General features: G+C 39.5%; 1 protein-coding gene across 1 annotated transcript in view; it reads left to right on the forward strand.

Moving 5' to 3' along the window:
- CHRNG (cholinergic receptor nicotinic gamma subunit) overlaps positions 1-11,962 on the forward strand; it is a 24,488-nt gene that overhangs the window by 8,574 nt on the left and 3,952 nt on the right. Inside the window, exons 5-11 of the mRNA XM_018572139.1 lie at positions 755-910; positions 3,197-3,294; positions 3,491-3,691; positions 5,082-5,196; positions 6,057-6,171; positions 8,438-8,648; positions 11,485-11,618. Of these exons, the coding sequence (XP_018427641.1) occupies positions 755-910; positions 3,197-3,294; positions 3,491-3,691; positions 5,082-5,196; positions 6,057-6,171; positions 8,438-8,648; positions 11,485-11,618 (1,030 nt within the window). The remainder of the gene's footprint in view (positions 1-754; positions 911-3,196; positions 3,295-3,490; positions 3,692-5,081; positions 5,197-6,056; positions 6,172-8,437; positions 8,649-11,484; positions 11,619-11,962) is intronic.

The raw sequence follows: 11,962 nt of genomic DNA on the forward strand, positions 1-11,962 counted from the left end.
TGTTCGCAAGCGCCTCGTGCCGAGCCCGCCAGGAAGCTGTCAGCGCGCAGGGCCAATCACAGGCACTGAGACATTTCCCGATCTCTGCAGCTGCGAGCCGGGAACATGTCTCAGTGCCTGTGATTGGCCCTGCACGCTAACGGCTTCCTGGCGGGCTCGGCACGAGGCACTTGCGAACACGCCCGAGCCCATCACTAGTGCTGGAGAAACAGAGGGGGGAGCCCCTGCAGGGAGCAGTGACTGTTAATCACCGCTCTCTGCAGTGAGAAGACTGTGAGCTTAGCGATCAGTAGTTAAGTGATCGCTCAGTTCTCATGTAGTGCACCTCAAGCAATCAAAAAAGCACACAAAGCAGAATGAGGCCTCTATTTGATTTTGGAAAATGTATCTAATTATTTCCTAAGGTAACAAAAAGTAATGTCAAGTTCTCAACGCGGGTTCAACACACTCTCTAAAATCTAAGCAATTTGTAGAAAATAAAAATGAATTGCAGGTGAAACTTCCTGGTCAATGTGTTTTCCAATATAGGGAATAACCCACCACCAGTGAATGTATGGTGAATGCCACATTCTCTGCTTTATAAACATGCCGCTAACTTAGAAGTCATACAATACAGAACTGTATTTCAGTCTCTATAGTTAACACACTAAAGCTTTTTCTGTAAAGACATTTGTATGTGTTGTTTTCTATAAGTATTGACAAAGAGGATTAATGGAATGTAACAACTACAAATCTTTTCCTCTCCATTCTGCAGTGTGGATGGCACATTTAACATCGCTCTCTACGCTAACACTTTAGTATCTTCTGATGGCTCTGTCTACTGGCTGCCTCCAGCCATCTACGAGAGTAGTTGCCCTGTGGTGGTCACATATTTCCCCTTTGATTGGCAGAACTGCTCTATGGTTTTTCAGTAAGTTTTTTTAAAATGTTTTTATTACAGGTATTTATATAGCGCAGACAATTTATGCAGTCCTTTACATACTGCACAATCCCATCAGTTCCTGCCCATGAGGAGCTTACAGTCTAAGGCAGCCTTCCTCATCTAGGGTGCCATGGCACCTGGGTGTGTCTTCTGGCTTACTCAGGAGTGACTCACAATTTTGTGGTAGTGGGACTGTGATATTGAAGGGGGGAATAAAAACTGATGTCAAGGGGGCTCCTGATGTAAAAGGTGAACTCTGATGTAAAAGGGGGGACTCTGATATGAAAGTGGGGCTTCTTATGTGAAAGGGGGGTCTGATGTGAAGGGTATCTTGATTTGAAGAAGGCACTTTAATGTGAAAGGGGAAATGCACTTTTTTTTGTGTTCTTGCATGGGTCCCACTTAAAATATAAGTGGGGTGCTTCAAGATTTTGCATACTTTTAAAGGGAGCTGTGACTATAAAAAAAGGTTGAGAAATGCCTATGTCACATGCATACATATCAGGGCCGATTTAGACATTTGCCAATTAACCTACCACCATGTCTTTGGAGTGTGGCAGGAAACCGAAGTACCCAGAGGAAACCTATGCAAGTACAGGGAGAGCATGCAAACTCCATACAGATAATACCCTGACCAGGACCTAATGTGATCTACTTAAGGATTAATGCATGGTGGAAAGTATGTTTACTATATAGGTCTATACAACATAGTAAACAGGCAACAATAATTGAAACAAATGTTTGTAGACAGCTCTGCACACTTCATAGTGCTGTTTTTTTTTTTTTATTGCACAGTATACAATAATAGCTGTACATAATCCTCACACATCTGCTGACAGCTGTGTGCTGAAAGATACTGGCACCATGCTGTCAACACCCCCCAGAACGCATGTTCTGCAATATGATAGATCCACAATAACACATACTGTGCATACCAGGCAACGGCACTAATATAGTGAATTTATATGATGAGTAGAAAGGTTTTCACTGCAGATTTCTAGCCAAAGTTCTATAATACTTATTAACCCCGGTACTTTTGTCAGCAGTGAGGGCAGAGAGATCACAAGAGATGCTGCTATTACTAGCCTTGGAGTTGCATGGAACTCATGCAGTTGTTGCCAGTCACAATGCAAAAGAGACTTTGGGAGTTTCTACACTTTTGGCCTAAGTTGGGAATACTTTGTTTTTTTTTACTGATGTCGTTTTCACAAATCAGCTCTATTAGTAAATAGGGGTTGATTGGACATTTGTATTTGTTGCAAAGATCACTTGTGTCTGTGTGATTGAACAAGTCCTGGATATTGAATGTTTTGGTTATTATAAGCTCTGGCATTTTCATAGCTGAGGGCTGGGGGTGGCCAGAATGATCACATCATTATTCTGTGGATAAACTAAGGCTAATGTGGCAATGGGGGCCCTTGGAAAGCATACAGAAAGGGTAGATGCCCCCCTCTTTAGATAGACAAAAAAGTACTTTACCTCAGGGGTGTCATTGCCTTAGCCACAGAGTGACTTCAACATAGCATATAACACAATAATAACAAGCATACATTACATATGTTATAATGTAATTCTAAGGATTAGGCCAACCTTTTTAAAAAATTTAATTTGAGAATACTTTATTGTTATAGAAGATCCTGAGAAGAAATCTTTAAGAATGTACAAAGCGCGGTAGCTATGTGTCTTCGGTCCTAGTTCATGTTAGGGAACCAAGAAACTTAAAGTGCAGGTTTAAAAAAAATGAAAGGATTTTTATTGAAAACACAATAAACAGACTTGGCAAAAAACAATAGAGAAAGTCCAGGAGGTCGTCACTACCAAGCCAGAGGTCAGTTGCCAAAGCAGGTAGACAGCCGAGCCAAGTCAGAGAACACTGAGAGCAGGATGAACAGAAACAATAGCCGGAGTCAATAACCAGGAGATCAGTGAGCCAGAGCCAGGGTCATACACAGAGAACAGGAACTGCAGAGCACTTGGTAGATCAGAAAAAATGCAAGGGTGGACACTGAATGGACAAGCTGATAGTTAAATAGTGAACTGGTGTTTGCATCATCACTCTGAGACAGGAATTTGTCAGACATTTGCCAGTAGTTGTAGAATGATGATGATGTTTATGAATTTGGTCATAAGAGGGCGCCAAAGAGGAAAAACAGTGCCAAACATACTGCAGCCATTGAATGTTGGCAATAATCATGCAGCATTTTTTCTTAAAAAGTTACTTGTATTTTGTCTCATGCTACCAGTCAGATTTGTTGATGTCCACTTTTTTAACAGGTCACAGACATACAGTGCCAATGAAATTGAATTACTCTTGACTGTAGAAGAAGGGGTTACAATTGAATGGATTACAATAGACCCAGAAGCATTTACAGGTACTAATATAGCCTAAAATCTTTAATGTGTTACAATTTAAATGATGTGATATTGAATATTAAAGTAAAAGTACATTTATTATAGTTTTTTTAATGATGGAAAAAAGTGACAGATTTTAATACCAAATTTATAGATTTGATCATTGACAGCATTTGCTTCTCTTGTACCTTTCCTTACAATTATTGTCTTTCATAGAGAATGGAGAATGGGCAATAAAACACATGCCAGCCAAGAAGATCATAGATCATCGACTCACTCCAGATGACATTAACTATCAATCAATTGTCTTCTATCTCATCATACAGCGGAAACCTCTTTTCTACATCATCAACATCATTGTTCCCTGTGTGCTCATCTCATTCGTCAGTGTCCTGGTTTATTTTCTACCCGCCAAAGGTAACATTTGGCATTACCATTAAAGTGATTTACCAGGCAGAGTACCTTAAAGAGTCTTCACGTGCAGATGGAGAAAAACATTGTTTCCATTCTTGTATCTGAATCTACCATGTTTGTGTTACTTTTTTTATGGACTGGATATGCAGCTTGAAGCAATTTGTATTAATTGCATTTTCAGTGGCTACACACTGTGAATTCTTCTTTTCACTAAAAAAAAGAAAAAATACAGAAACGAGTGCCAAGAGTAAGTGCACTTTCAGAGCCCTTACCTTTAGTGGGCCTTCATACACAGAGTTCAGTGAAAGTATGTATTTACCTGGTCCTGCTGTGCTGTGATCTTTCTGGGAACCCCTGCATACAAACAAATACTGTTGTGATGAATGAAAAGGAGAAAAATATCCACCTTTTTTTCCCAGAAAATTACATTTGATTGCAAAATGTAAAAAAGAGTTTACAATAACATTCATTGAAACCTTTGAACACATATATGCAGGTACTTGTAACATCTCCTTGGCTTTCCTGATCTGTATTTTGTTCCAAATCAGTGGTCCAGAAGGTACTGAAACTACTGGGAAGAAGTCAGCAATGGTAGCCCCTATATTTCCCTCGGGAAATGTTTACTTTAAGTTTCAGAAACATTCAGAGCTTTGCTTTAACTTTTTATTTTTTTTAAAACATGATATTTTTGTGAACTTGAAGACTGGAGTTGAAAACACTGTCATAAACCATTATGATTGTGTCATGCTCTCTATGACCATATAGCCTGTTATTAATGATGACCACTCTAGCCTGTTATTAATTTATTCTTTTAGGCTATTTTAAGAAGTAACTATGCTAAATGTATTTATCAGGCCTTGTTCACATCAGGCGCGGAGCAGATGCAGAGCAGAACAGTTGCAGACCGGATCAAAACTGCATCCAATGTATTCCAATGGTATTTTTTGCTCCAGTTCACATCGCAGCGTGCAGTTCCAGAGCAGGTCCAGAGCAGGTGAAAAAACTGCAGCAGGCCCTATTTTACCAGCTCTGGATCTGCAAACGCATCACAAATGCATGCAAATGCCTGGAACGCACTAAAAGTCCATTTTAAACTTAAAGAAAAACGGGTCAAAAACGCATCTAAAAGACTAGCATGCGTGTGCAGAAACCTGACTGGATCTGCTCTGCATTTGGTGTGAACAAGGCCTCAAAGTGCAAATTGCCTCCCCTGATTTCCTTGTCTACAAATCCAGTCCTTAAAAAAGTATCTTGAAAACTGATTTAGAATACGAGTATGGTTAAGATAGAAGGAAAAGAAGACCATAAATATATGTCTTTCATTTGTGTAGATGGATTATTAGCTCACACACATCATTGACCGTTCTAATCCCAACATATTTTCCTTTTCCAGCTGGAGGACAGAAATGCACAGTGTCTATCAACATCCTCCTGGCTCAAACTGTCTTTCTCTTCCTAATCGCCAAGAAGATTCCAGAGACTTCCACTGCTGTTCCATTGATTGTAAAGTAAGGCTTAATCCAACAACTTTTATTCAATTTTTATTACTACAGTTACTTAGTTTACTAAATTTTTGATAACTTCTATTCAATTTTTCAATTTGTATTACTTGACAGAAAAGGTTAACATTTCTGTCAAGTTTTTATTGCTGTCTTGTTTGGCCTTTTTTCCTGTTTTTAATCTATTAATGAAAAAGATTTTTTTTATTCCTGCATATGTCTCTTTTGAAGAGTTCTCCTGTTTCAGTGACTACCTAAATAGTAAAAACACAGCTATATAGACCTGAAATTCTAACCCTTCCCTTACTCATGATGTGTATAACTACAAAAATGTGTTTTGTCTTAAATTCTACTTTCAATTATTTGCCTGACTAGTTTGCCCTCAGTTTTCATGTACCTTTCTTACAGTGTGTTACCCAAACTTTTACCACATATTCCAGATATGGTTTTAACATATCGGCACAACTACTGAGCTTTTTAACTTAAAGTGACACTAAACCCAGGAGTTAAATCTTAAAAGTGTGTTCAAGTACCTTATCCATGAACTATACTGTACCTTATTTCTGTATCACTCGGCTCTAGTTCCTCAAATCATCTCTGAATTTGTCCTTGGGTGGCTACTTTTGTTCCCCATGGTCCCAGTGTGTGTTGTAAAGTAGTCACCACTCTGAGCTTGCTCCCATGATTAACTAATATCTCAATACAAATTAGTAAACTAAATGTGAGATTGTAGTTTATCAGGGGAGCGAACTTGGAGCGGTGGCTACTTTATTGAAATTATGGTTCTTACTCTACCATGTTATTAAAAAATGTACATTACAAGAAAAATGTTATTGATGAAGGTTATATTTGCACTTTTATATTTGCAGGTATTTAACATTCCTTATTGTGGTCACTATTACTATTGTGGTGAATGCAGTGATAGTTTTAAATGTATCCCTCCGAACCCCAAACACTCACAGAATGTCCAGCTCCATGCGAGAGGTACGAATTCACAGTGATTTTTTTTCCAAATGTGTTAAAAGCTATGTGACAGTTGACAAGAAAAGCAAACAATATCAATGACTACATTTGCATTGCACATGGTTAAATACTGCATACATTACCCATTACTTGCATAAAACAAATGTAGTGGTAATGCAGCTGTGTAAAGAAGTAATACTGCATTAGCAGTAAGTAAGAGGGTCTCTTTGTAAGATTACCTGATTGTTACATACTTTTCTCAAGTTAATTTAGGCACAGATGACTGTACAGAGAATGCTAATTGTACTATCTGGTATTCTCAGATTATCCAATGCATGCAGAAACCTGATACACACTTCAGTCATACAGAAAAGAGATGTAGTACAGCCAGAATCTATACATGCAGGAACCCACTGTTCCTCCTATAGTGAGATGTCTGTAGAAATTCTCCATGGTGCCACTAGATGTCCTACTTCATCCTTGCTTTTCAAGGACAAACGTTTTAGTTGATACATTAGGGCCCTTAACTGAAGGTCCCTTAACATTCCCTGACTGGGAATAGATAGTTGGCAGTGGGAGGCATTAGAGAATGTAGAGAGAAGAGACAGGACCCCTTGTTCTTATTGAGAGGGCACAGAATAGCAAGATTTGAGTGCTGTGGCTTCTGGGCAGCCTGGGTGTGGGAGCTCTCCTTTGTGGAAATCGTTGGGACTGCTTACTGGTGGAGGCAGGAGAGTAGGACAGTGGAGCCCCTCATTAGAAGATGGATGTTATGTTGTATCTTATCCAATCTGTGACAGCACTGGAATTCCCCTTTTGAAGTTGGGTTATTGAAAGACAATGGGGTCTATTCACAAAGCTGCCGAAGGATCTGGCCGTAGCTTCGGCCATGAAGAAAGCTTTCTTCATATACTTTTGGAAGTTTGTACTGTTCTTATTAATTCAAGTAAAGATTTGCCCCTCTATAAGAGGAATGATAATCCCATTGGACACTATTGTTTATTTATTTGGGGGAGTTCTCTTGATGGAAGAACCTGTGGAAGGAAAAGAAAGGGCAGACACCTATGAAGACTTTTGGACACTGTAGTGACACTTTTTTTTAATCTAAAACCTGCCCAGTCTTCCTGAGGAGGTATTTATAGTGTGGGTAATGATCCTCACACCCACTGGTGCCACCCTGAGTGAGTTAGGACTGCAGGTCCCAGTGCTGTGAACTTTCAGAAGTCCCAGCAAAGATTACAGCAAGGTCACTGTGGGAGGCACTGCGGCTTTACTCCCCCTTAGTGGCCTAAATAGAAAAGAGCCAAACAGAAGGGGTCAAATCTCTGACTGACCTGCAGGGATGATCAGTGGTATGCTGTCGTTGAAAGTATTAATTTCTCCCCAAGGGAACCACACATTACGTACAGGCACTAGAAATACAGATATCAGCAAGGACAGTAGTACACTTTGTGTCCTTTTGTTGTGCTAATGCTTACGGGTAACATATGTTGTTAGCCACAGGTAAGATGGCTACAAAATACCTTAGTTATTGGTCCAGGAATTAATTACTTGCCCATTTTGTTTTTAACCAGTTCATTCTTCCCTAAATGTTGCCATTCAAAAGCTGCATGCTTATAGACAGCAACTTATAGTTTGTTGAAACATGACGTACTAAACATAAAACAAATTACCCCCCTAAGCCTCCCAAAACATCCAGCACAAAAAAAATGAATATTTAACCATTTATATATCTTATCTTGTAAATTCAGTATGCAAATTGTGTAATTATAAAAGTGTGGGAAGGAGCCTGACAACAGCTGTTTGCAGTTTTAAATTAAGTCTGCTCTCTGCCAGCATGACACGGAAAGAAGTCCTTGCTGCTCATGCATACCCATTCATTCTGATAGATAGAGATATACTCCTGGTGATGGTAGGTGACCTCCTTGAGTAGAGATCAGCCAAAGGAGTGAATGGGCCAAGTAGAGCTAGTTGCTGTGCAGAGCAGGGCAAGGCCGTACAATGAAGAACATGGAATTGGGGCTGAAGGTAAGTATTTGGTAGATGGTGAGGGAGATTTAAGGAACAACTTAACTAAAAGTCAAGTTGTTCTTTAAATATACATCTATTAACATGGTACATACATGATCATTGAACATGGCACTGCATAAGATATCAGGTTAATTAATTTGTGACATCTTATCATTTTGACCGAAGTAAAGTGATTCTAAACTTTATTTAATTTATTGTTGTAAAAACATGTCTTGTGCTTTAATTTATACATTTATTTACTTATTTACATAATTAGCTGTTTTTAAGAAAGCTCCCTCGTCTACTTAGAATGCATGTACGCCAAAGTGATATTGCACCACCTCCAGCTCCACTTACTCGACGTTGCAGTTCACTTGGATTGATGATCAAGGCTGATGAGTACATGCTGAAGAAGCCAAGGACAGAACTCATGTTTGAAAGGCAGAAGGAGAGAGACGGACTCATGAAAATTGTGCTGGAAAAAATAGGTATTGAATGTACAGTCGTGTTGTCCTTATTGTTTCAGCCATCAGTATAAAGTGATTTGCCCTGTTTAGCAAAATTGGACTCCTGGCTGTCATATTTTTATGCAACATGCTATTCCTTCTATGTAACTTAGACCTTTTCACGGCAGTACAGAAAAATGAAACTTTTAAGTCTATGTATAAACAAAACTCTTTTTTAGTTTGAAAAGAGTTGGGAAGAGTTAAAGGTAAGAGACAACCTCTCCAAAGTGAGGGAAATTCTAATAGTAGACAGTTGTCACCAGGACATTGGTCCCCACTAGTAAATTTCCCTTCTATTCGCTTTCTGCTGACAACTCTAAAATTTTTGGATTTCCTATCACTTTCTGTCTCATTGACAATGGTCACCAAAACAAATTTACATGTACTTTAACCACTAGACAATGTTTTTTTATTGATAAAAAAAATCCTCTCCAGTGCGTATTGTGCACTTTTGAAAAGCCACACACCGAATGCTACATTGGCAGGTATCAGTACGGTATACTGGCAGGTTTTAGTATGGAATTATGGCAGGTATCAGTATGGCATACTGGCAGGTATCAGTATGGCATACTGGCAGGTATCAGTATGGTATATTGACAGACATCAGTATGGCATATTGGCAGGTATAAGTATGGCATATTGGCAGGTATAAGTATGGCATATTGGCAGGTATAAGTATGGCATATTGGCAGGTGTCAGTATGGCATATTTGCAGGTGTCAGTATGGCATATTGGCAGGTATCAGTATGGCATAGTGGCAGGTATCAGTATGGCATAGTGGCAGGTATCAGTATGGCATAGTGGCAGGTATCAGTATGGCATAGTGGCAGGTATCAGTATGGCATAGTGGCAGGTATCAGTATGGCATAGTGGCAGGTATCAGTATGGCATAGTGGCAGGTATCAGTATGGCATAGTGGCAGGTATCAGTATGGCATAGTGGCAGGTATCAGTATGGCATAGTGGCAGGTATCAGTATGGCATATTGGCAGGTATCAGTATGGCATATTGGCAGGTATCAGTATGGCATATTGGCAGGTATCAGTATGGCATATTGGCATGCATCAGTATGGCATATTGGCAGGTATCAGTATGGCATAGTGGCAGGTATCAGTATGGTATATTGACAGGCATCAGTATGGCATATTGGCAGGTATAAGTATGGCATATTGGCAGGTATAAGTATGGCATATTGGCAGGTATAAGTATGGCATATTGGCAGGTGTCAGTATGGCATATTTGCAGGTGTCAGTATGGCATATTGGCAGGTATCAGTATGGCATAGTGGCAGGGATCAGTATGGCATAGTGGCAGGGATCAGTATGGCATAGTGGCAGGGATCAGTATGGCATAGTGGCAGGGATCAGTATGGCATAGTGGCAGGGATCAGTATGGCATAGTGGCAGGGATCAGTATGGCATAGTGGCAGGGATCAGTATGGCATAGTGGCAGGGATCAGTATGGCATAGTGGCAGGGATCAGTATGGCATAGTGGCAGGGATCAGTATGGCATAGTGGCAGGGATCAGTATGGCATAGTGGCAGGGATCAGTATGGCATAGTGGCAGGGATCAGTATGGCATAGTGGCAGGGATCAGTATGGCATAGTGGCAGGTATCAGTATGGCATATTGGCAGGTATCAGTATGGCATATTGGCATGCATCAGTATGGCATATTGGCAGGTATCAGTATGGCATAGTGGCAGGTATCCGTATGGTATATTGGCAGGTATCAGTATGGCATAGTGGCAGGTATCCGTATGGTATATTGGCAGGTATCAGTATGGCATAGTGGCAGGTATCAGTATGGCATACTAGCAGGTATGCGCACAGCATACTGGCAGTTATCAATATGGCACATTGGCAGGTATCAGTATGGCACATTGGCAGGTACCAGTATGGCATACTGGCAGGTGTCAGTGTGACATTCTAGCAGGTATCAGCATGGCACATTGGTAGGTATCAGTAAGGCATTTTGGCAGGTATCAGTTTGGCATATTGGCAGGTGGTCGGAATACTTTTTGAACTTAGCTATTAAGGAATCATCATAGTGAAATGGGCATAGCCAAAAATCAGACCATGAGAGTAGGTCTGGATAAATTACTGGCCAGGCTAAATTTTGATCATTCATGCAGATCTATCCAGTCTGTTCATATTATTACAAAGTACAATAATTTTAAAAGCTCATAGACTCAGTAGTATCTAATTAGTAAACTGTTGCATTGCTTCACAATAAAGTATTCCTTTTCACGAATTGCACAGAATATTATTAACATAGCTATATCAAATAATATTTATACCCTTTCCACTGAAAACATTGAGTATAACAAAATAAACATGCCGTGGTTTATCTATCAATGTTTTAACCCTCGTTTCATACAATGTACACCCAAGAATCGGAACTTGGATTAAAAGTTCAAGAATCTTGGGTGAAAACATTGAAAAATAGACCCAGGTAAGTGATTGTGAATGTTTAATACATTTTTATGTTTGCATTACACAGATTGAGTTAGAATTAGTGATAAACCTTGGTTTGATTTGTGAACTTGCTAGAAATAATAAAGGGTTTACAGTAGATATTTCATAAAAAAATCAAACAGAACAAAAACTCTCAGTAAATATACAAAATATCATACGTGAGTAAGGTAACAGTGCACACTAAACAATTGTGTGTTTATCCTGACGTTCACCCTTAAGGGCAAGTTAATATGTTGTTAAAAATGGGAAATAGTCGAATTCACCAACTTTTGTATTATATTAGTAATTTGCATTATTGTAATACATCTCAAGGACAGTGTTTATTATGTATTCTTCTTCCAGGCAAAGGAATGGCAAATGGCACCATGCAAGATCTCATCCACAGTTTAAGTCACGTTGCTCCAGAGATACGAGCCACAGTAGAGGCCTGTAACCACATAGCAACAACTACAAGGGAAAAGAACGATTTCAAAAGTGTGAGTCTTTAAGCTGAGAAAATAGGGGCCCATTAGTAATCATCTGTCTGCCAGTCAATCCTGTTATCTTGCTGTTTGCAGGATGAGCAGGAAGCAATTTCATAAATGACAATCAGCCGTATTCAATATGGAGTTCTTATTTTTAGGTGCTAATTCTTAAATGCAATAACTCTGAGCAAACAGTCAGCATTGATCTTGTGCAGGTCTGACTTAAGAAGAGTGACTTCCATTTGGTTGCTATGTATAGCTGGACGTAAAGCCCAACTCCAGCCAAAACATATTTTTTTGTTTTAGATAGAGTGAGAAATGATTATAGACAGGGGCACACCTACCCTTTTCGCTGC

Source organism: Nanorana parkeri, unplaced genomic scaffold (genome assembly GCF_000935625.1).
Source record: "Nanorana parkeri isolate BGI_ZX_2015 unplaced genomic scaffold, ASM93562v1 scaffold1947, whole genome shotgun sequence".
In the NCBI taxonomy this organism is placed as follows: domain Eukaryota; kingdom Metazoa; phylum Chordata; class Amphibia; order Anura; family Dicroglossidae; genus Nanorana; species Nanorana parkeri.